The sequence below is a fragment of the Oncorhynchus tshawytscha genome, linkage group LG01, assembly GCF_018296145.1.
Source record: "Oncorhynchus tshawytscha isolate Ot180627B linkage group LG01, Otsh_v2.0, whole genome shotgun sequence".
Classification (NCBI taxonomy): Eukaryota; Metazoa; Chordata; class Actinopteri; order Salmoniformes; family Salmonidae; genus Oncorhynchus; species Oncorhynchus tshawytscha.
The window spans coordinates 25,632,482-25,659,212 of NC_056429.1; the positions used below are offsets into that span (position 1 = coordinate 25,632,482).

Genomic DNA, 26,731 nt, shown 5'->3' on the forward strand with positions numbered 1-26,731 from the left:
CCTAGCTGCCTAGCCCTGATGATGATTGATATCCGACTCTTGAAGAGATCAATTGAAAGCCATTTTTCATGGCTTTTTCTGTTGTCCCCTGGCTCACCCAGGTAGTACACAGATCTGGATCCTTTGGGATCATGGCTGTTGTTTAGGCATTTTGTTTAAGAAATCTTCCCAGGTTATCGTCTGCATTGACAGCCATGGAAGAGGGTAATAATAATAGAGCAGGCTGGGGGGAAGTTATCAACAACCTCTACCCGGGTCTCTAAGCAGGCACACAGCAGGGAGTATAACATTAAGACTTATTGCAGCTGCTACACAGAAACAGCCAGGCACTGCATCAGTTTGGGGAAAAATTATCTCTGTGATGACAGCTATAGGTATTTGACTCTTCTCAGCAATAATTTCCTACTGAAAGTTGATTCACATCTTGTATTTTATTTACATAATGATACCTGGATGATGCAGGTGATGTCTGCCATTTACAATGGATAAGGATATGTTTTACCGGAAATAGTTATTTTTCAGCACTGTTTGTGAATCCTAAAGCAGAGACCTGCTGTTCATGTTGGTTTGTGAGCCCTCGTTCACCATGTGCTGCTGCAGTGCATCTCACATACCAAGACAGGTTTGACAGCCAGTCTCCAAAGAGACGCTCACTCAGTTTAAACCTTAATAGGCTGAAATATTTAGGAATTCTACAGTGAGCCCCCTCGTCTTTGAGGGGGGCCCCATTGAAATCCATGGCCATGAGGATTGACCGCAGCTGCACTCTGCTAATACAGTCATCCACTCAGTTGAATTCATGTATGTTTCATGAGCACCATAAGAACATTAAATAATGATGCAAACTTAAAACAGAAGCTAGGTGGAGCATGCTTAATTAATGTGTTTTGTTGCTTAATATGCAATAACTTTCTGAGGGATGTGATAAACGCTTGAGCAGGCATATCAGACAGAGCTGGAAATAGCTGTATCTTTTAACACTTATGTGTTCATTAGTGCCTCTGTTGAAAAAATAAACAAGTTGAAATCAGTGCATCCTGGGTATGGCAGGCAGTGGGAGCCAGTAAGGCAGCAGGAGCCAGGGGCTTAGCAAGAGTGCTGAATAATGAAGAGCATTATTAGTTACCTTTTGTGGTGGGGGAACAGATTGATGAATATGTCTGTGTCTGTGTGCAATATGAAGCAGTGACATTTCATCTTGGAGGGAGGAGGTTGAGAGAGGTGGTGGTTAAGGGGAGAGAGAAGGTGAGTTTACTGAATACACAAAAGTGTCACACCTGCTCCCGCTCTACCTGTCTGGCGCTCGAGGGCGCCAGGGAGCCCAGCACTACGCACTCCTGCGACCATCATTACGCACACCTGTTTCCCTCGTCACGCGCATCAGCGATTCATTGGACTCAGCTGGACTCAATCACCTTCTTTCATTACCTTCCCCACTTCTGCATTGTTGTCATATGTAATTTTGTTACCTTGCTCTGACTGTTCCTGTCCTGTTCCATGTCCGTTCTTAATTACTGTTCACTCCCTGTACCTGGTTCTCATCATCAGCATCGTTTCTTACAGAATGCAGAAGCACACATTTGAAGCATCAGGGAGTGCTGGCTTTTTGGTCTTGGTGGGGACGTCGGGTCCGGGTTCGTGGCCGGCGCCCATGTAACCAGGGGGGTGCCTCAGCTGGCTCGTCGGGCTTCCACACCCTAGCTGGCTCGAGAGGTTTGCTTGCCCCGTTTGGCTTGGCAGGCTCCCATCCCATGTCATGCCTCAGCCAGATCGTCAGGGTTTTACGCCCCCCAGCCAGATCATAAGGCTCCCACGTCTCAGCCGGCTCGCCAGGCTCCCACGTTCCAGCGGGACAACGGATCGTCAGCCTTCACGCCTCAGCCGGATCATCAGACTCCTATGCCTCAGCAGGTTCGCCAGGCTCCCACGCCTCTTGCCGGTTCGTCGGCTTCTACGCCCCAGCCGGCTTATCCAGCGCCCATGCCTCGGGCCGGCCCGTCAGGCTCTCCCAGGTTGAGGGGGGTGTACTGTCACGTCTGCTCTCACTCTCCCTCCCTGGCACTCGGGCCGCCAGGCTGCCCAGCACTACGCACTCCTGCCACCATCATTATGCACACCTGTTTACCTCGTCACGCGCATCAGCGATTCATTGGACTCAGCTGGACTCAATCACCTGCTTTCATTACTTCCCCTACATCTGTCTGTTCCCGAGATTGTTCCCTGCTTCTGCATTATTGTCGTATGTCGTTTTGTCACCTTGTTCGGATGCTGTTCCTGTCCTGTTCCATGTCCGTTCTTAATGAAATATTCACTCACTGTACCTGCTTATCATCAGCGTCGGTTAACACGCCAAAGGGTATTTGGTGGTGCTTCCGTAATCCATGTTGCTTGCTAAAGTACAGACTGCAGTTTCCCTTCCAATAGGAGGTGCCATATCAGGTGTAGGCCACATCTACAGATGGACTATTCAGACTATCCAAATAAAGTGTGACCCTTTCTATGGACCACAGCTAATAGAATTGATGAAGACACATGAAGCTGTGAAATACATACTGTAAATGACATACTGTTACACCAAAAGTGTTAACCTTTTACTGCAGTGGGCTAAATCAGGATCACACAAAAGTATACACCTCAAACACATGGTTATGAACTTTAAAAAATTAAGACACCTGTACCATGTCAGATATAGTTGAAATGTATTACATGTTTAGTTTGCATCCCAACATTACAAGTTATATACATCACAGAAGACTGAAATATAACAAAACTGTTTGACATAGAAACACCATATTTTCAGCTGTTTTTCTTTAAATAATGTTTGTTAATTATGAAATTATGAAAAATATTAACATTCCACCCATGAGGCCACTAGGTAATTAGACTACAGGAAAGGGTAGCTACGGAACGACTAGGCCTCTGACTTCTTAAGAATACAATAAACTGCATTTGGTGATGTTAGAGTTTGACATTTATTTGAAGTTTAGCAGCCCCTTTAGCTAACTTGGAGACAAAAGTACAAGAAGTGCCCCCCCCCTTTCGCTCGCTCTCTCTGCTTGGTCCAATAGCTTTTTGCCAGATAGACAAGAATAACTATTTGTAAAAGGTTTCCCTTGCATGTGTTTCAGTCTAAGCCCAGCAGTGGTAGAAGTTGTGATGATAAACTGTGAGGGCATAGCGCTTGTTGCAGACAGCAGGGTCATGTAGGATCTCTGTGCTGACAAACAGATGAAAGCTGATTCTGTTTTGTCATCTTCCCTCTGATATGAGGGGGTGGCTAACTGCAGAGATGGGCTCAGTCGTGCCAAGTGGGATACATCCATTTTTTGGGCCTCCATTGTTAGTCGTCTCTGGCCTTGGGGAAATGACATGAACACTAGGGTATAGCCCAATAGGATATTTTCAGAAATCGCTCAGGGAATTGCAAAGGCACACATTTCCAGTCTGTTGTCATGTGAATTTTCTTTTGTTGACATTTACTACCATCCAGTGTTGGGGTCATTATACACTGCTCAAAAAATAAAGGGAACACTTAAACAACACAATGTAACTCCAAGTCAATCACACTTCTGTGAAATCAAATTGTCAACTTAGGAAACAACACTGACTGACAGTACATTTCACATGCTGTTGTGCAAATGGAATAGACAACAGGTGGAAATTATAGGGATTTAGCAAGACACCCCCAATAAAGGAGTGGTTCTGCAGGTGGGGACCACAGACCACTTCTCAGTTCCTATGCTTCCTGGCTGATGTTTTGGTCACTTTTGAATGCTGGCTCAGGTAGTGCAGCTCATCCTGGATGGCACATCAATGCGAGATGTGGCAAGGTTTGCTGTGTCTGTCAGCGTAGTGTCCAGAGCATGGAGGCGCTACCAGGAGACAGGCCAGTACATCAGGAGACGTGGAGGAGGCCGTAGGAGGGCAACAACCCAGCAGCAGGACCGCTACCTCCGCCTTTGTGCAAGGAGGAGCAGGAGGAGCACTGCCAGAGCCCTGCAAAATTACCTCCAGTAGGCCACAAATGTGCATGTGTCTGCTCAAACGGTCAGAAACAGACTCCATGAGGGTGGTATGAGGGCCCGAGGTCCACAGATGGTGGTTGTGCTTACAGCCCAACCCCCGTGCAGGACGTTTGGCATTTGCCAGAGAACACCGAGATTGGCAAATTCGCCACTGGCGCCCTGTGCTCTTCACAGATGAAAGCAGGTTCACACTGAGTACATGTGACAGACGTGACACTGTGGAGACGCCGTGGAGAACGTTCTGCTGCCTGCAACATCCTCCAGCATGACCGGTTTGGCGTTGGGTCAGTCATGGTGTGGGGTGGCATTTCTTTGGGGGGCCGCACAGCCCTCCATATGCTCGCCAGAGGTAGCCTGACTGCCATTAGATACCGAGATGAGATCCTCCGACCCCTTGTGAGACCATATGCTGGTGTGGTTGGCCCTGGGTTCCTCCTAATCCAAGACAATGCTAGACCTCATGTGGCTGGAGTGTGTCAGCAGTTCCTTCAAGAGGAAGGCATTGATGCTATGGACTGGCCCGCCCGTTCCCCAGACCTGAATCCAATTGAGCACATCTGGGACATCATGTCTCGCTCCATCCACCAACGCCACCTTGCACCACAGACTGTCCAGGAGTTGGCGGATGCTTTAGTCCAGGTCTGGGAGGAGATCCCTTAGGAGACCACCCGCCCCCTGATCAGGAGCATGCCCAGGCGTTGTAGGGAGGTCATACAGGCACGTGGAGGCCACACACACTACTGAGCCTCATTTTGACTTGTTTTAAGGACATTACATGAAAGTTGGATCAGCCTGTAGTGTGGTTTTCCACTTTAATTTTGAGTGTGACTCCAAATCCAGACCTCCATGGGTTGATACATTTGATTTCCATTGATAATTTTTGTGTGATTTTGTTGTCAGCACATTCAACTATGTAAAGAAAAAAGTATTTAATAAGAATATTTCATTCATTCCAATTTAGGATGTGCTATTTTAGTGTTCCCTTTATTTTTTTGAGCAGTGTGCTTGACTTATTACTCACTGGGGAAAGTAGTTTGTTAAACTACTCGTTATATTACTTTTGCGTTACATCCAAAAACGTTGCACATCCTCACTCAATGTAAACAATGTCTACGTTACGTAGGCCTATAGACCAACAAGTTTTTGTTTCAAAGTAGACAATGTGCATTAGGCCTGCGGATATCAAGTCACAGGGCATTGAGGGCAAGGATATAAACACTGTCTCGTCCTACCTGTACTATGGCATCGGGCATACCAGCTGTCATCCGAGAGAGACCGTCCTACAGTGCCAGTGTCTTGGTCGTTTCCAGGGTTGGTTGTAGAGTGATATAGAAACAGTTATCCTCCCCTTGCAAGATGACCAATGCCAGAGTGGGTGGCTTCATGACTGTGCATTATTCCCTCAGGAATTGATACTCCCGGTCAGTGCTGCATTTTACCCCCCGTTGAGTGCAGAGTGCGCTCAACTCTGCGATGGGAAAGCTCATTTTAGCCATTTTTCATATCCCTCACTAAAGCAATTAGTAGTAGTATGTCCCACAGGAACTTGGAAAGGGTTTGTGTGACGAAAACAATTAGAATTCTGGAGCGGGGGGATTTTTTTATATTGCAACAACAAAGAGGGAATGATAATCATCACAAATATTTATTTGGATAACTGTAATTGGAAGGAAATTGATAACAAAACTAATGACTTATCTCTGATCAGTAACTGTTATATTATTACTCAAATTGGAACCGTACTCCGTTATAGTACTCGTTAGCAAATAAAGTTATTATTACTATTAGGTTGTGTTGTATAGTTTACATGGTTGATTCAAAAAACATTTAATTTTATAGCATTTCTATTTTAGATAAGAATGTAAGCTTTATAAATACAAAGCAAATCTGTTTGTATTATTCTGAAGAAGACATTTGTACCACTTGTATTGTACAAACAATTAATTCTTGTTGCTGGTATTCTACTAATTATTCCTCAGACTGTTGCAGAGATAATTCCTTATTTGGCAGAGACTCATCTCCTCCCCACTATTTGGCAACTTGTCAGGAAATATGTCTACACGTGACAGTATCTGGTATTCCAACATGATAAACATGTCACAGAATAGGGCATTGTGGGTAATAACTCAAGTGACCATTTAAATCAACAGTGCAGGAGACCGAACAAAAATACATATGGCATTAATAATCCCAGATTTTACTTACAAGTGAAAAGTCTGTTTAGAAAATAAGAAATCATTGTACATAAATCCTTTCAAACACATCTCTGAAATGTCTTATTAGTCTAACCAACCAACCTAACCATAGTCTGACTCTGAGGCCTCTCAGCATTCTTAGAAAAAAAGCAGTATCTATATAGAACCAAAAGCTGTTCTTCTGCTGTCCCCATAGGATAACCATTTTAGGTTCCATGTAGAACCATGTCCACAGAGGTTTCTACATGGAACCCAGAATAAATCTACCTGGAACAAAAAAGGGTTTTTCATGGAACCAAAAAGGATTTTCCAATGCGGACAGCCGCAGAACTCATTTGGAACCCTGATGACAGCCATGCTGTTTATGACAGGAGGTAGCAGGCGCCGCGACATAATTTCCTGCTCTGCCTTGGCTCATTAGGAAGACCTTGCATGCAGCTTGCAGGTTCCTACAATGAGGTCTCAGGGTTTTTGAGTGGCTCTGTGCACTCCTAAGGGACGGACACTGTGATGTCTGTGATGCCCAGACAGCCCTGGGATCATTACCCATGTGAAGTCTCTAATATCAGTCTGTGCTCTGTTGACTTATGATCTGTTTCCAGGTCAGCATCTTTTCTCTTCCCTTTTCAGTTGTCATGAGTCTACCACCATCTTAACCACAACTGGTCTATTTACATTTTACCCAGACCTTGGAATATGTTTCAGTGTGGTGATAGAAAAATGTATGCTAATGCAAAGTTCACTTACTATGCAGTTTTCTGTATTTCTCTCTCTTTGTCGTCTCTTTCCCCTTCCTCTCTGACTCACCCTCCCTCTGTCTCTCCCTATTCTCTCTCTCCTTCCCCTGTTAGTCTGCAGAGACCTGTTATCTGTATGCAAATGTCTCCTAAGAAAGGGAGCTGGTTAACAAGTCTGATCAGCCCCCAGAAAGCGTGGCTCTGCTGAGAGGCACATTTCAAAGAGAGCAGGGATCCAGTCTGGGGCTAGCATGCATGTTGTACAGAGTGTGTACACTATTGCTTGTTGTACATGTTGTACACTAGTGCTTCCACACATATGCAGCAATCCATTGAGATGGGAGAGGAATCTGCAGACCCTCATACGACATGCATCTGGTTTCTCTTTGGGATTCAAAAGAATGTAATTTTCAGGAACCATCTCCTAGACTGCTTTGTAATGGGAGTTTTGTCCTTATCTGGGGACAGTTTCACATCTTGCACATAGAAATATAATTCTACAGTACACTGAGTGTACAAATCATTAAGAACACCTTCCTAATATTAATATTAAGAATCCCCCCCCCCTTTGCTCTCAGAACAGCCTCAATTTGTTAGGACATGGACTCTACAATGTGCCAAAAGCATTCCACAAGGATACTGACCCATGTTGACTCCAATGCTTCCCACAGTTGTGTCAAGTTGGCTGGATGTCCTATGGGTGGTGGACCATTCTTGATCCGGGACACTGTTGAACGTGAAATCTTTTGCCTTGCCCATTCACCATCTGAATGTTACACATACAGTACACAATCCACGTCTCAGTTGTCTCAAGGCGTAAAAATCCTTCTTTAACCTGTCTCCTCCCCTTCATTTACACTGATTGAAGTGGATTTAACAAGTGACATCAATAAGAGATCATAGCTTTCACCTGTGTTCACCTGGTCAGTCTATGTCAAGGAAAGAGCAGGTGTTCTTCATGTTTTGTGCACTCAGTGTACGTCGATCCACATCCTTGCTACCTGCACCAATAAACATCACACATAAGTAGCTCTTATTGTGTTGATACAGTTTGAAGTTTGAAAATTCAAGTATGCATTCCATTTAATTTGCATCATATAATGACTGATGAATACATAGTGTAGATGCTGTTAAACATTACATATGGTTAACTAAAAAGTGACAAAGTGTGACCTCCAAGCAATGGTTATTTATCAACAAGCTAGGGATTTAGCTGAGTCACAAGTCACAATGATTTACATAACAAATGCACTGTCTATCCCTGATGACATCACTGCAACTGTAACAACTGCAGCAGGAGCTATAACAATACAACAGAAATGGAAACAGCTTTGAAATAACTTCCTCTTTAGGCCCTATAAAGTGGGGCATCTTTTCTTTCCACTCTCTAGTCATGAATTAGAATCGAGTCTAGACCTACTTATTATAAGGAAAATAAACAATGCCTCTGTGGTCTGTGAAACAGCTTAGTCACACACTGTTCAAAGCTGTAATTACATCTCCCATCAACTCTGCTGTGCTGGGCCCTAGCTGGCTAACACACCACACTACTTACCATCCCATGGATTCAGTTCAGCAGCTCGAAACACCCAGTAACAGGACGGAGTTGATGGCCTTGGTGAGGGATTTGTTTATGGATGGGAGGGGGCTGAACACAAATGAAAACATGTTTATGCATAGCAAGACATTTGTACATGATTTCATTTAATTTTGATAGAGTAATTTGATTTGCACTAGCGACTAACATGGAAGAGAGAAGTTGCCATGTCAGTACAGCATGGGTGTTTTCTATCCTTTAGCTGAAGGTACACTGTAAATGGATATCAGATAGAATATTGGCATTTGAAATATGTCCTCTCTCGGAGGAGCAACATACAGCGTTTACCATCAAATATTTAAAGTAATTGAACAATATTTTGCACTGAGTAGAGGTACATTATGGCATGTTGGAATGTGTTACAGTAACTGGGTTTTCTGTACACATTTTCACAAAGCCCAGAGTGCATTACAAAATACCAATCCATTAATTCTGTTAGTGCTGAAAAACTAGACTGATTGAGTGAAATGTTGATTATTTGTTGTTCGTTCATTAGTCCCTCAGTTTATCCTTTTCTAAGGTGGATTCTGTACAACAGCCTCTGTGTTCAAGTTTCTGTTCAGGTGGATCCTGCGCATACATTAAGCAAAGTTATCCAAGTGGAATAAGTGCAAGTGTTTGCATTAGCTTTCATTAGTCTCCCCTGTTCACCTCAACTGGAACTGAGTATATTAAAGTATCTCTGATCCACCGAAACCCCACCAACAGCAACCACACCCAATCACAATTACTTCCTATTAATACATTTATACCCAGCGGTGTAAAAATACTTTTAAGTACTACTTAAAGTAGTTGTTTTGGGTATGTTTACATTGCTTTACTGTTTATTTTTTTGCCAACTTTTATTTTAACTTCACTTCATTCCTAAAGAAAAGAATGTACTTTTTACTACATACATTTTCTCTGACACCCAAAGTACCTGTTACATTTTGAATGTTTAGCAGGACAGAAAATGGTCCAAATCACACACTTATCAAGAAAACATCCCTTCTCATCCCTACTTCCTCTGATCTGGCGGACTCACTAAACACAAATGCTTCATTTTTTAATTATGTCTGAGTGTTGGAGTGTGACCTGGCTATCTGTAAAAAAGAAATTGTGCTGTCTGGTTTGCTTAATATAAGGAATTTAAATTATTTGTACTTTTACTTTTATTACTTAAGTATATTTTAGGAACTACATTTACTTTTGATACATAAGTATATTTAAAACATAATACTTTTAGACTTTTACTCAAGTAGTATTTTACTGGGTGACTTTCATTTTTACTTGAGTCTTTTTCTATTAAGGTATCTTTTACTTTTACTCAAGTATGAGAATGTATTACTTTTCCCACCACTGTTTATACCTAACTGGGAGAATATAACTCAGATACTATGTGGAACACATTTTTCTTCAAACATCTGAACCTTTCTAGCAGGTTTTTTTTCTAGACCCATTTGTTGAAATAGGGAGTATTTCTAATGATACAGCAGTCTCAGCATGGAGTTATGTGATGTGTTCATTCACATTAGCAAACACTACGCTTCGTCCAAGTTAATTTCACACAGTGTCTACTGAAATGGGATATGACAGGGACATTAGTATGATAAAAATCTGACATGGCTAATGTTTGCAGAATAATGCAGCATCCTGACTGCAGGATGATTATCTTCCCCATTATTGAAATGTACATGTTGTTATCTTCCACATTATTGAAATGTACATGTTGTTATCTTCCACATTATTGAAATGTACATGTTGTTATCTTCCCCATTATTGAAATGTACATGTTGTTATCTTCCCCATTATTGAAATGTACATGTTGTTATCTTCCCCATTATTGAAATGTACATTTAACTTCATCTCACTCATTTACCTTAGAAGGATAATTCCACTGCTGCCTGTGTTTGGATTTAGTTTTAATTTGGAATGGCTTTGCATATGTTAACATGCTATATCCACATACTGAATGTGCATCCATTTTGCCTGTGAAAATCAACCACTTTCTATATTATAAAATAATATATTTAGATTCATATTCTGTCTCACACGAGCCCCAAGGTCGGCAGAAACCAAGGTCGGCAGAAACCACCAACAACGCCGGTTTCAGGGATACAGTATCTTCAACCTAGCTTCCGTTTCCACTGGAAAACGGACGTGGGGACTTGGCTCAGGCCTTTATTTTATGCCTGCTACGTTAGGTTTGTTTTTATGAACACCTAAGGATGAGCATGAGCATACTGTGGCATTTGAATAATTACTGGTCGTAAAAAACACAATAATGGAAAAGAAACCAATGTGGTGGAGAATTCCACCACCTACAGAACTCCAATTAACCCCTGTGTACATCTTTAAATTAAAGAATGCATTGTGTTTTATCAGTGTGCTTCCTGGTTGCCTCCATGCCAGTACTAGTGTATGAAGAGCGCAGGTGTGAATGTGTTGCTGTTCTAGCACAATACATAATACAGATAAGCAAATACAGCAGCAACACATTTGGACAATGTTTCTTTCCGTAATGCCAACGGTGCCAAACATCCGAATATACTTTTGTATATATAGTGTATGTGGACACCCCTTCAAACCAGTCAGAAACGGGTGTATAAAATCGAGCACACATTGACAAACATTGACCATAGACAAACATTAGAATGTTAGTAGAATGGCCTTACTGAAAAGCTCAGTGACTTCCAACGTGGTCAGTTCCTCAAATTTCTGCCGTGCTAGAGCTACCCCGGTCACCTGTAAGTGCTGTTATTGTGAAGTGGAAATGTATAAGATCAACAACGGCTCAGCCACAAAGTGGTAGGCCACACAAGCTCACAGAACATGACCGCCGGGTGCTGAAGCGCATAGTGTGTGAAAATTGGTGGTGTCCACATACTTTTGGTCATGTAGTGTATAATTCCAAGCTCATGCCAAGCATGGTTGCCTCACTCTGTCTCCTCACCTTGAAAGGACTTGGGAATAATGTCGAAGACAGCTTTTTCATCACATCAGGGATCCTATTTTACTTTACTCACTCTTTCTCTTCTACGCCTTTTCTTCCCTCTCTCTATTTCCCTCTGACTCTCAAGCCAAAATGGAGATTAATTCAACGTCTTTGCCTTTTGATGGTGTTCAGAGTGGAAATTATTAAAGTATGCCTTTCTCTGGATCTTTTATTGAGATGTGCAATTTTTTATTAGATGGATAGAGGTATCTTCCCTCAATCAGGATGTTGCTTGGCCTGATGTGGCTTTGTCATAACCCTGCAAGTTTCATAATAAAAGCCTCTAGTATTTTACACAAATTCCAGATATGGCAATTAGAGGGACTGCAGACACTCCTTGCGAAGAGATGGACCTGTGAACTCTATTTTTTATTTTTTTTCACATTACTTTCCTTCAGGTAATGGCCCTTTCCCGGCGGTTTTTGGTACTGTCTGCCATTGGCTGTGAATGTAATACATGTTAAGTGGTCTTCTGTGTGACACAGATGGACTGATTTATTTTTCTCGTTTGGCAGTCATAAGACAGTGGGAGAGGATTAGAGGCTACAAATCAAGACTGTGCAGAAAGCTGCATTACAAGTAAACCATTTTTCCATCTGCCTTTTCTCTTGGTTAGGTTGCGATTATATGATTTAAGCCGACCCCAGACACACGATGACAGATCCCATCTATCAAAGGAAAATACACCATATAGGGGACAAAAAGGATGACACTGAATCCTATACTCCATGTTTGAACAAAAATATATCGTACAGTAAAATGACAAACACACCATTCAACAGTATTCAAATTGTAGAGAAATGTCCACCTCAGTATTGTTTCCATCCACAATTTTTTAGCCGAGTAAAGTCACATCGTATAAAAAAATATCTCAACAGCTGTAATGGAAACAAGTAGCTTCGGTACAATTTTATAAACGCCAACTTGTACGTGCAACATGTTGAACTTTTTGTGTTTGTAAAATTTAATTAGGCGAGAAATTGTGGTGGAAACGCCTTTATGTGCAACTATTGATATAATAACTATCATACCTCAGTAAATGTTGAGTCACGCGATGATATGGTGTGTGGTCCTCCCACTATGACTCGGGAATCCATGCAATTTATTAGGCTACAGATTAAATAAATTAAGATGAACTTCATAGGGTGGTGAAAGTGCACAGTGATCTTGATGCTCCTTTTCAATAAATATTGAGTGTATTATTATGGTGATATGATAATTGATGCTTGACTACCATTTGACAAATACAAAATATCCCACTCTTAACCATATTAATGTTATCATGTAGACCACCCTACCCGCACTGTATCTGTGAGCTGTTGGCTACGTACGTGCCAGACCAGAGTAGGCACATTTTCTATTTAAGGAAAAGGTTTTTGTGACAAAACTATCAGTAGAGTTGAAAATTCTAAGGTAACACATTGAACTATAGACTTTTATTCAGTACATGAAAACTTAAGCGAAAAAGTAGATTTTGTGTGCACTACGTCATCAACCAGTCACTTGTATCTGCAACGAGTCAGTTTGGTGGAAACACACCACTAAACATTTGCAGATTTTATTTTTTATGCTGATTTTAGAATATTCATATGAAGATCTGTCGTCAATTGTATGGGAACCTAGTTAGTGATTCAAACATGGATCATTCAGTTGAGACTCCCTCTCTGATCTGTGTACCTAGCTTATTCATTCACAAAGCACAGTTCAAACCCAATGTTAGACCAGAGAGTATTATAAACACAAGGTTGACACGCAAACCATCTGTATCACTCCTTGAGCCTTAAGATATCCATCACTGTACCATAGCCACAAGATTAGTGAGTACTTGTGTATCTCCTCACCTTGAAAAATGCTCCACGACACATGCTTTCTTCATGATTTCACCTTTGAGAGGATATGATACCGCTGCTTTAGTCCACTATCTTATCTGTGCATTGAGTTGCTGTATCTGCACTGTCACTGTATGTTTCTACCCCAGTAAGATACAGCTTGCTCCTTGATCTTAGACCACAGTATGTCTGGAGTGAGCTGGTGTTGGACATCTTCATACACCAGTCTGTACTGTTCACTTAACTGGGGACCACTATCTTTTTCATTGACTGTGTTGTGTTCCCTCTCGACAGTGAGCATGTACAGAAAGTATTCACACCCCTTGACTTTTTCCACATTTTGTTGTGTAACAGCCTGAATTAAACATTGATGAAATGTATATTTTGTGTCACTGGCCTACACACAATACTCCATATTGTCAAAGTGGAATTGTGTTTTTCTAAAGTTTTACAAATGAATTAATAATGGAAAGCTTAAATGTCTTGAGTCAACAAGTATTCAACCCATTTGTTATGGAAAGACTAAATAAGTTCAGGAGTAAGAATTTGCTTTACAAGTCACATAAGTTGCATGGACTCTGTGCAATAATAGTGTTTAACATGATTTTTGATTGACTATCTCATCGCTGTACCCCACACATACAAAAAAATATCTGTAAGCTCACTCAGTCAAACAGTACATGTCAAACACAGATTCAACCACAAAGACCAGGGAGGTTTTTCCAATGCCTCGCAAATATAGGCACCTATTAGTAGATGTGTCAACATTTTTAAAAAAAGCAGACATTGAATATCTCTTTGAGAACAGTGAAGTTATTAACAATTTTGAAGCCCATGCCTAGTCTTTTTTTATTCTCACCCCATCCTAGCCCAGCCCAGCTAAATCTCTGATAGATGTATGTTGCTTCCAGGAGGTTAGCCTTGATGTAGAATCAAAAATAAATAAATAACTTTGAATGGAATGGAAAAAGTCAATTTTCTGACTGCTGGTCTCAATGCTTTGGATGTGCGTTTTGTTCTGAGCTAGAGATCGCATTTTGATACTTGTGTAATATAATAATATATGCCGTTTAACAGACACTTTTATTCAAAGCGACTTACACTAATGAGTGCATACATTTTATGTGACTGCTGAATTGGTCAACCTAGATTGACTCTATAGGAGATGGTGAGCAATATAAAGCTCTGTAAGGATGCTAAAGTATCAAATTGAAAAGGAGCCATAAGATGAAATACAATATGTCTCAGGGCTATAGGGGAAAGCACTCCCAAGGTGATTTCCCAGGTAATGGACCTTTTAGCATGGAAATCAGGGAGTAAGGGAATAGGGACTGCTATTAAACGGCTCCACTGTTGCTCCTTTGGGATGCATGGACTTAATCAGTTATATTTCACAGATGCCATCTTTTATATATGGGTACACATTAATCTGCAGTGTTTTAAGTCCTTAATTGGACAGAACCATGTGGGATAGGCCCAGAATGAAACAGCAGAGAAGAATGATGGTTCTCCCTTTAATTGAACCGGGCCTTACTGCTTGCACAACACTCAGAGGACTTGTTGAAGTGAAGCAACATAACTATTCACCAGCAATGCCTCTGATAATATTGAAAGAAGTTACTAAACTGGTAATAGGCTTCTGTGTTTATTTCGATACTACTGCAATCTCGGTACCCAGAACCATATCTTGCATTCACATGGCATACATAACATCTTGAATAGGTTATTAAGTAATTAAACAGTGTTGGGGTAAGAGTGTGGGATCTTTAATAAGCTAAAGCGTCACACGCTATACTTTATTTAACTATTTCTTCAGAAATATAAAACGCATTATTATTTTGCAATGCTTTGATGTGTTTCTATGGTACATATGGTGCACACTTTGTTTTTGTTGGTGAGGCTAATTGGCTAGATATCTTGTTATCTACCTACTCTAGCTATGAATGATGTAGGCCAATATGACATGTTCTGACTACAAAATGGTGCATTCTTAAAGAGTTTCCCTTTGCAGGTCTGCAGCTGAGATCGCCTGCATATTATGCTATCTATAGATCACTGCATTTTTATTATTTTATCCACAGAGTATTTTTCATGTGGTATGGATTTAAATCTGTCTGCCTCAAAATTGGATTTTCAGAATTATATTTAGCGTAGCGTCCCTAAATTGACTCTTTGGAGTAATAACTCCTTTTTTATCGCTAAAAGTATTAAATGCACACGCTTATTGGTTTTGCATGTAAAACTGTGCTGTGCTTAAAGAGTCTGATGTGAGTGCTGTGCTTAAAGAGTCTGATGTGAGTGCTGTGCTTAAAGAGTCTGTGAGTGCTGTGAGTCATTTTCAGGAAGACTCCAAAAGATGATTATTAAACATCAAACACTGTAAAATACCTGACGCTTAAAAATCTTCACGTGGATTTTCTTGCAAAGTTTTATCTAAATAGGGTATTTACAATCTGAGTAAGGTATAATCAATGTTTGCATGTGAATGTACCGCAGCTCTGTGTTCATACCTTAGAGACATCCCAGGTTATTCATCTGTTCTCTGTTTTGTACTCTCTGTCTTCCAGGTTTCTTAAGCACAGGGGACCAAGCTTCCAAAGGAAACTATGGACTTCTTGATCTGATCCAAGCCCTGCGCTGGACTAGCGAGAATATTGCTTTCTTTGGTGGTGACCCTTTACGAATAACAGTTTTCGGATCAGGGGCTGGCGCCTCCTGTGTCAACCTCCTGACCCTGTCCCATTATTCTGAAGGTAACCGTTGGAGCAATTCAACCAAAGGTATAATGCAGAGGTTGCAACTTTTTCCATTTTCAGTGTCGCATGCCACCTGTGTGAATTAAGTTGATGAGAGTATTTTGTTCTCCAATGGCTGTATACATAGCCACAGGAAGTAGGGGTGCTGAGGGTGCTGCAGCACCCCCTGAAACATCACAATAAAAACAGGAAGTAGGGGTGCTGAGGGTGCTGCAGTACCCCCTGAAACATCACAATAAAAACATATGTACAGTACCAGTCAAAAGTTTAGACACACCTACTCATTTCAGTTGTTTTCTTTATTTTTGCTGTTTTCTACATTGTAGAATAATAGTGAAGACCTCACCACTATGTAATACACATATGGAATCATGTTGTAATCAAAAAAGTGTTCAACATATCAAAATATATTTTAGATTTTAGAGTCTTCAAAATAGCCACCCTTTGCCTTGATGACAGCTTTGCACACTCTTGGCATTGTCTCAACCAGCTTCATGAGGTAGTTACCTGGAATGCATTTCAATTAATAGGTGTGCCTTGTTAGAAGTTAATTTGTGGAATTTCTTTCCTTCTTATTGCATTTGAGCCAATCAGTTGTCTTGTGACAAGGTATGGGTGGTATACAGAAGTCCATATTATGGCAAGAACAGCTCAAATAAGCTAAGAGAAATGACAGTCCATCATTTCTTTAAGACATGAAGGTCAGTCAGTATGGAGCATTTCAAGAACTTTGAACATTTCTAACATGTGCAGTCACAAAAACCATCAAGCGCTATGATGGCTCTCATGAGGACCTCCACAGGAACGGAAGACACAGAGTTACCTCTGCTGCAGAGAATAAGTTCATTAGAGTTACCAGCCTCAGAAATTACAGTCCAAATAAATGCTTCACAGAGTTCAAGTAGCAAACACATCTCAACATCAACTGTTCAGAGGAGACTGCGTGAATCAGGCCTTCATGGTCGACCTGCTGCAAAGAAACGACTACTAAAGGACACCAATAATAATAAGAGACATACTTGGGCCAGGAATCATGAGCAATGGACATTAGACCGGTGGAAATCTGTCCTTTGGTCTGATGAGTCCAAATTTGAGATTGTTGGTTCCAACCGCCGTGTCTTTGTGAGACGCAGAGTAGGTGAACGGAGGATCTCTGCATGTGTGGTTCCCACCGGGAAGCATGGAGGAGGAGGTGTTATGGGGTGGGGTTGCTTTGCTGGTGACACTGTTGGTGATTTATTTAGAACTCAATGCACACTTAACCTCTCTGGGCGCCAAATTCAAATAAATTACTATAAAAATCAAACTTTCATTAAATCACACATGCAATATAGCAAATTAAAGCTACACTTGTTGTGAATCCAGCCAACATGTCAGATTTCAAAAAGGCTTTTCGGAGAAAGCAAACAATGCTATTATCTGAGGATAACACCTCCGTAAAACAAAGAGAGAAACCATATTTCAACCCTGCAGGCACGACACCTAACGCAGAAATAAAAATATAATTCATGCCTTACCTTCGACAAGCTTCTTTTGTTGGCACTCCAATATGTCCCATAAACATCACAAATGGTCCTTTTATTTGATTAATTGTGTCGATATACAGTGGGGAGAACAAGTATTTGATACACTGCTGATTTTGCAGGTTTTCCTACTTACAAAGCATGAAGAGGTGTGTAATTTTTATCATAGGTACACTTCAACTGTGAGTGACAGAATCCAAAACAAAAATCCAGAAAATCACATGATTTTTAAGTAATTAATTTGCATTTTATTGCATGACATAAGTATTTGATCACCTACGAACCAGTAAGAATTCCGGCTCTCACAGACCTGTTAGTTTTTCTTTAAGAAGCCCTCATGTTCTCCACTCATTACCTGTATTAACTGCACCTGTCCACACACTCAATCAAGCAGACTCCAACCTCTCCACACTGGCCAAGACCAGAGGGCTGTGTAAGGACATCAGGGATAAAATTGTAGACCTGCACAAGGCTGAGATGGGCTACAGGACAATAGGCAAGCAGCTTGGTGAGAAGTCAACAACTGTTGGCGCAATTATTAGAAAATGGAAGAAGTTCAAGATGACGGTCAATCACCCTCGGTCTGGGGCTCCATGCAAGATCTCACCTCATGGGGCATCAATGATCATGAGGAAGGTGAGGGATCAGCCCAGAACTACACGGCAGGACCTGGTCAATGATCTGAAGAGAGCTGGGACCACAGTCTCAAAGAAAACCAGTAGTAGCACACTACGCCTTCATGGATTAAAATCCTGCAGCGTACGCAAGGTCCCCTTGCTCAAGCCAGCGCATGTCCAGGCCCGTCTGATGTTTGCCAATGACCATCTGGATGACCCAGAGGAGGAATGGGAGTAGGTCATGTGGTCTGATGAGACAAAAATAGAGCTTTTTGGTCTAAAGTCCACTTGCCGTGTTTGGAGGAAGAAGGAGTACAACCTCAGGAACACCATCCCAATCGTGAAGCATGGAGGTGGAAACATCATTATTTGGGGATGCTTTTCTGCAAAGGGGACAGGACGACTGCACCATATTGAGGGGAGGATGGATGGGGCCATGTATCACGAGATCTTGGCCAACAACCTCCTTCCCTCAGTAAGCGCATTGAAGATGGGTCGTGGCTGTGTCTTCCAGCATGACAACGACCCAAAACACACAGCCAGGGCAACTAAGGAGTAGCTCCGTAAGAACCATCTCAAGGTTTTGGAGTGGCCTAGCCAGTCTCCAGACCTGACCCCAATAGAAAATCTTTGGAGGGAGCTGAAAGTCCGTATTGCCCAGCGACAGCCCCGAAACCTGAAGGATCTGGAAAAGGTCTGTATGGAGGAATGGGCCAAAATCCCTGCTGCAGTGTGTGCAAACCTGGTCAAGAACTACAGGAAATGTATTATCTCTGTAATTGCAAAATTATATATTTCTGTACCAAATACTTATGTCATGCAATAAAATGCAAATTAATTACTTAAAAATCATACAATGTGATTTTTGTTTTAGATTCTGTCTCTCACAGTTGAAGTGTACCTATGATAAAAATTACAGACCTCTACATACTTTGTAAGTAGGAAAACCTGCAAAATGGGAAGTGTATCAAATACTTCTCCCCACTGTATATCGACGGAATGCCCATTTATTTGGCGCATTTGATCCCGAAAAACATTGGTTCCAACTTGCTCAATGTGACTACAAAATATCTCAAAGGTTACCTGTAAACGTTGCCAAAACATTTCAAACTACTTTTGTAATACAACTTTAGGTATTTTTAACGTAAAAAATAGACAAAATTGAAGACGGGATGATCTGTGTTCAATACAGGAGGAAAACAGGAGGAAAACTGAAGCTAGCTTTCTGGTCATGCGCTTCTTATCTAACAATACACTTCAGGTGACCCTCGTTCAAGATGGCCGTACTTCTTCATTACACAAAGGAATAACCTCAACCAATTTCTAAAGACTGTTGACATCCAGTGGAAGCGATAGGAACTGCAAGAAGGTCCCTTAGAAATCTTGATTCCCAATGAAACCTCATTGAAAAGAGAGTAACCTAAAAAAAAAATCTGAATGGTTTGTCCTCTGGGTTTCGCCTGCTAAATAAGTTCTGTTATACTCACGGACATGATTCAAACAGTTTTAGAAACTTCAGAGTGTTTTCTATCCAAATCTACTAATAACATGCATATCATATCTTCTGGAGATGTGTAGCAGGCAGTAGAATTTGTGCATGCATTTCATTCGAACGTGAAAATACTGCCCCCTGTCACCAAGAAGTTAACCAGCATGGCTACCACAGCATTCTGCAGCGATACGCCATCCCATCTGGTTTGCGCTTAGTGCGACTATCATTTGTTTCTCAACAGGACAATGACCCAACACACCTGCAGGCTGCGTAAGGGCTATTTGACCAAGAAGGAGAGTGATGGAGTGCTGCATCAGATGACCTGGCCTCCACAATCACCCGACTTCAACCCAATTGAGATGGTTTGGGATGAGTTGGACAGCAGTGTGAAGGAAAATCAGTTAACAAGTGCTCAGCATATGTGGGAACTCCTTCAAGACGGTTGGAAAAGCATTCCAGGTGAAGCTGGTTAATAAGAGAATGCCAAGAGTACGCAAAGCTGTCATCATTGCAAAGGCTGGCTACTTTGAAGAATCTAAAATATTTTTTGATTTGTTCAACACTTTTTCGGTTACTACATGATTCCATATGTGTTATTTCACAGTTTTGATGTCTTTGCTATTATTCTACAAAGTAGAAAATAGTAAAAATAAATAAAAACTCTTGAATGAGTAGACGTGTCTATACTTTTGACTGGTACTGTATATATTTATTTATTACAAAATCATTGCACTGGGCCTTTACTTGTCCTGTTTTAGCTGCCCGAAATAGCCATCTGCCCCCCATCTGCAAAAGAACCCCAAACATCTTCCCCTGTGTAAAGTGCTTTTGATTCTCTCTCTCTCTCTCTCTCTCTCTCCTTCCTTCACGTATACATTTTAATTGCCATAGTCCCCACCTTTCATATGCCACTCTGCCTCACAACCACAAAGAACTGTAGACAATCCTGCTTCTTTACTTTTCCCTTCCTTCCTAGCAGCTGGATATATACATTTGTATTTTCCCTGTTTTTCTAGGACCTTATATTGTGTAAAACTCTTCTCAGGGAGAAGGTTAAAGTTGACTAAAGCACTGACCATATATGGGCTCTAATGGTATTCCATACCTGATCGCCAGACCCACTTTATTTGGAATGTATCGCTATCTCACCTACTAATCCACGTTCTTAGGGGAGCCCCAATCAATGTTATCATGTCAGTGTATTGCTCCCTCTAATCTTATTGTCTTCAGGAGATTAATTAAATACAAAACTATTAATATTCATACCACAGTATGACACTTTTCAGACACAGCATGATCAATCCTGCTCCTACAACGTTGTCATTTCCATCTTTTCTCAATGTCCATGTGTGGGTTGGATCGAAAGACAGATTTCATATCAACATGTTTGAAAATGTGATAATTAAAGCAAGTTTTCTTTGTTATTAGAATGGTAAAAATACATGTACGTTAAAAGAGGTTATTTCTTGTTTATAAAACATCAGAATTAACAATACGTGTCATGATAATTCCTTTGATATTGTAACTGTGTAACAAGTCTGTCTACAAACCTTGTCAAACAAACCCTGAAATAGAAGTCTGACTGTTTGTAAAAGCAGTAATCTCTGATAACAATGCAGATGTCTGTCAAGACAAGAGGCAATGTCTCTCTGTGCTCTCCCAGGAATTGCACAATAAACTAAGCTAGACAAATTGACTTTTACATTTTCAAGGTTGTGAGGAGAGTTACGTCTATTGCCAGCAAATTTAATCGCTCTTCAAGTGCACATAACTCTACAAGTGCACATTTAGATTTTAGTGTGAGTACACATCATGCTGTGTTTGGATATGTTTAGTAATGACAGTTTCAGTGGCATTTCCTCCTGAGTGGCAGGTCATGTAGAGAGAGAGTAGAGTATTACTTTGGGAAATTATTTTATCACAGCATGCATCATCAATGACTTACAATGATAGGACCCATGATTAAGACACATAAAGGCCCATGCACCAACCATAGTATCCCTAAAATAATAGTCTGTTTTCTATTATACTCTGGGGGAAAGCAGGCAACAACATTTCCCAGTGTGATGCATTGTGATGCTACATTATGAGGTGTTGTCTGACTCTGGTTGGCTTGTACCTTGTCTCTCTGCAGGACTTTTCCAGAGAGCTATAGCACAGAGTGGCACTGCATTGTCCAGCTGGGCAGTCAGCTTCCAGCCTGCTAAGTACGCTCGCATGTTGGCCAAGAAGGTGGGCTGCAACCTGAAGGACACGGTGGACCTGGTGGAGTGTCTGCAGAAGAAGCACTACAAGGAGCTGGTGGACCAGGACATCCAGCCAGCCAGGTACCATATCGCCTTCGGGCCTGTCATAGATGGAGATGTGATCCCAGACGACCCCCAGATCCTCATGGAGCAGGGCGAGTTCCTCAACTATGACATCATGCTGGGCGTCAACCAGGGCGAGGGCCTGAAGTTTGTGGAGCTCATCGTAGATAATGAGAACGGCGTCCAGGCCAATGATTTTGACTACGCCGTGTCCAGCTTCGTGGACGACCTGTACGGTTACCCGGAGGGCAAAGACATTCTGCGTGAGACCATAAAGTTCATGTACACGGACTGGGCTGATAAACACAACCCAGAGACCAGGAGGAAGACCCTACTAGCTCTGTTCACTGACCACCAATGGGTGGCTCCGGCCGTGGCCACAGCAGATCTCCACTCCAGCTTCGGGTCACCAACATACTTCTACGCCTTCTACCACCACTGCCAGACAGAGCAGGTGCCCCCGTGGGCAGACGCAGCCCACGGTGACGAGATCCCCTATGTGTTTGGCCTGCCCATGATCGGTCCCACAGAACTGTTCCCCTGTAACTTCTCGAAGAACGACGTCATGCTCAGTGCTGTGGTGATGACTTACTGGACTAATTTTGCCAAAACTGGGTATGTGTGGTACTGAAACCTATTTTAAGCTGTAATGTGTGTATGCCAGCAAGCTTGTGTGTGTGTGTGTGTGTTACATTTTTGTCTAGTTAAAGAATTGAATACCATGTTGTATACATTTTTATGTTTTATGTTGGACAGCATATCAATGTGTGTCATTGTCCCATCCCATATTCAAAGACATGCTGTTAATTAATGACAAATGATGGTTGCCTGGATAGTGGGATTCTAAATAGAAAAAATATATATATATTTTTTTTTTGCCTTTAAGCATGTAGTCATGGAGGTAATTGTTTTTTGGAGCATAATGGGGGACAATGGCTTTTTCCCTCAGCAGCCAAAGAGCCCAAAGGGACCATCGAGATACTAATGATCTACATATATAACAGTAAATTGACATATAAAACAGGGCACCAATGAGATTTATGCCTCCACTTTGCATGGTAAAGCCAGTTTATGATGTGTTCTGACTGGCTCCCTATGCCATTCCCAGAAAATGGTACTCGTTCTGCTGGAATGAGCCTCCATTCCTCATGCTTTGTAGTGGTGCTTTGCTCATACTAAGTCCCGTCTTTCCCTTGCAGTGACCCTAACCAGCCGGTCCCCCAGGATACCAAGTTCATCCACACTAAGCCTAACCGTTTCGAGGAGGTGGCGTGGACTCGCTACAACCAGAAAGACCAGCTGTACCTCCACATCGGCCTGAAACCCCGCGTCAAGGAGCACTACCGGGCCAACAAGGTCAACCTGTGGCTGGAGCTGGTGCCCCACCTCCACAGCCTAAACGAGGTCACCCAGATCATCTCCACCACCACCAAGGTCCCCCCACCGGAGGTCACGCCCAGGTCACCAAAGAAGATCCCTGTCAACACCAAGAGGCCTAACCCTACGCCTTTCCCCACCGAGACTCAGGACAGTCAGAATCAGCCCTTCCTGGTGGATCAGAGGGACTACTCCACTGAGCTGAGTGTCACCATCGCTGTGGGTGCCTCGCTGCTCTTCCTCAACATCCTGGCCTTCGCTGCCCTCTACTACAAGAAGGATAAGCGGCGGCACGACGTGCACCGGCGCTGCAGCCCCCAGCGCAACACGACCAATGACCTGGCGCACACACAGGAGGAGGAGATCATGTCCCTGCAAATGAAGCACACAGACCTGGACCACGAGTGCGACGCCATGCATCCACACGAGGTAGTTCTGAGAACTGCCTGCCCGCCAGACTACACGCTAGCCATGCGCCGCTCACCTGACGACATCCCCCTCATGACCCCCAACACCATCACCATGATCCCCAACACCATGCAGGGCCTCCAGTCGTTGCACAACTTCAACACCTTCCCCAGTAGTGCACAGAACAACACCCTGCCTCACACCCTGCCCCACCCACACTCACACTCCACCACCAGGGTATAGCCGGATGGATGGACGCTGACACACACAGCACATGCCAGAGCTCACACCCAGCCCGATCAAACGGATGTGGAATAACTTCTACTCCTGTGAATATATTAAGGGAATAGGGATTTTGCTGGGACGGGAGAAGAATTTCATTTGATATAAAAGAATAAATTAGAAAGAAGTCAAACAAATATTTCAAATGAAAAATTAAACAAAGAGAAGGATACTTTTTATTTCTGTTATTGAAACAGAACAAAGTCAACTTTTCCAGCTACAGATATCAACTTTGGAATTTTATAAACAATTGCTTGATCCTGTTATCTTGGAAAAGAGAAAAAACCTCAGTGGAGTTTCAGAGGAGTAGCAGGTCGCTTTGTAAATTAAAGAAAACATATTGTTTTCCTGAGGCATCAAACTGTAGAGTACTCTTTCTGGAGTCAAGGGGAGATGCAACCAATTTAGGCATGTGTTACTCTACAAGTAGAGGCAATGTAAGATATGACAAAAACAATCTAGAGAGAGAGGGAAAAACTCTTAAAGGTTATGCACAATGTAAACATTTTCAAAATGTCGTGGATTCTTCTCAGAAATTTATTTTTGGGGAACAGTTTTATTGTATAGAGCCTTTTTACATATCTAGATATGTACACAAAGCACCAATGCTGTTTAAGTCATTCTTGGGCGTCAATTCCGCAAATCTGCCAGCAGAACAAAAACGGAGGGATCCACTGGCTTTCTGGCAGATACAGCTTCATCACACAAGTGCTGTCTATACCGAGAGCTGGAGGACAAAGAATACTGGATATTTTTAGCACGAAGCGCATGACAATTTATCTGCTTGATGGCTGTTCTGCTGATTAAGTCATAATTAAGAAATAAAGTCAGCCCCATTGGAATAGTTTGAAGGAACACTTCTGATTGGCTTACAAACCCACAAACCCACATGGGTTAAGGTCATGGTCATAATTGGGGACAGCAGGGGAGGGTGGGCTTACGGTAACTACAGTACATACACAATAGCTTGAGTGAACATGGGTATAAGGACTAGTTTTGTACAATGTGTGTTGGTACAACTTTTTGATAGTGGTGAATCACTCGCTGTTTGGGATCCCGATGGAGGGACGTTTCATTGTAATCTTTTGATCAATGTTATTTGCTATTACTTATTAGGTTACTTATCACTGCTCTTGACTAGTTCAAGGAAACTTTAACGTAGAAAAGTAAATACCTGCACTGTTTATTATTTTTGTTTTCCGTATGAATGATCCCTAAACACAAAGTGTGCCCAGGGCCATGAAGAAGGGAAGGTGAAGGCTAGGGAATAGTAGAACCTCTTGACTGCATACATTTTCTTTCCCCCTATTATCCTTTCATATAGTATGTTCCGTAGCACTGTTTAAAGATTTATGCGTATAAATGTGTAATTGAAGCGAGGATGCCCTACGCTGACATGTTGGATGTGCCTGCAGCCCAACAGCAGGAGGAAGAGAGGCGGGGTGGAGAGAGAGCGAGAGAACAGGGGCTCCAGGAACTCCCATGGTACACCTCTCCCAGGGAGGAAACAGCATTCAGGCAGATTCACTGCAGTAGAACCGCTTAGAACCGTCTAGCCAGCACCCTTGTCTCTCACAGAGTAATTTCCATTTGCTTCTGTTCTGTTCTTTTTTATTTTCTACTGATGATGCTGTACTGTATTGTCTCAGATTTAGTTCTTGTTGTTCTGTAGCATGGTTTATTCGTGAACACACGCCTTGGTGTCACATTGTACAAGACTGTCAGCGTGTTACCATGACTGTCCCGCTAACCTCTAGGCAGCCCATAGTGAATGTTCCTGCCCTCACAATGCCAGAGTGCAACTTCCCTCTGCCAGCTGCTATCGCAGGCCAGGGGAGTAACAATGTGTTATACAAATACATACCAGAGTGAATAGCTTAAAGGAGGAAGCCGCTGAGGGGAAAATAGTTCTCTAAACAGTCAAAAGCCCCACTGTACTCAAGCAGAGAGTGAAGACGGCACATACAGCAGTAAGAGGCGACACATAAGTAAGACAAAGTAGTTAGAAAAACACTTGTCCTCCCATTTCCCTGTCAATAAAGGCTGGATATAATGCGTCTACTGAGGGGAGACAGTTGCTCTACAGTCCATCAAAGTAAGAACATACCCTGCCAAACAATGGGACGTAGACAAGGTATAGCTTTTCTGGGGGAGGTGAAGGTAAAGTATAGTCCACATTGCCCAAAACTAAAACGCAAGCAATTTCATCAGCCTGTATTGCAGTGGTGTGACCTCTAAACAATGCTCCTTACTGGAGAAATGACACAGGGGGAGAGAAACGCCCAGCGAATTAAACATGTAATTGCACTACGGACAAATGATCAAGTAATTGGTGAACAACATTGGAGAGTTGGCAGGAGAGGCGAACGCCACAGAAGCACTCACTCTACCACGCAGGATGAATGATTGGGGATTAAGAGGTGCGGGGAGAAAACTGTGCTGTTTCTGAATAACACAAAACCTCTTACACAGAGCAAGTCCTCAACAGGATGTTCCCATGGACCCCCCTTCACCACTCCGTACCCTACCGGGGAGGATTGGAAACAGAGTTAGAAATGGGACAACCGGTACTACCCTCCTTCCCTCCCAAAAAGGCTGATTCTGCACATC

General features: G+C 42.2%; 1 protein-coding gene across 1 annotated transcript; it reads left to right on the forward strand.

The window, feature by feature from the left end:
* Positions 1–194: 194 nt before the first annotated feature.
* On the forward strand, positions 195–25,030 carry LOC112260307 (neuroligin-1-like). The gene is made up of 5 exons (XM_042327902.1): positions 195–204; positions 1,822–2,034; positions 15,925–16,137; positions 21,880–22,669; positions 23,254–25,030. The coding sequence occupies exons 1-5, from the start codon at positions 195–197 to the stop codon at positions 24,080–24,082; spliced, it is 2,055 nt and encodes a 684-aa protein (XP_042183836.1). The 3' UTR covers positions 24,083–25,030.
* The last annotated feature ends 1,701 nt before the right edge of the window (positions 25,031–26,731 follow it).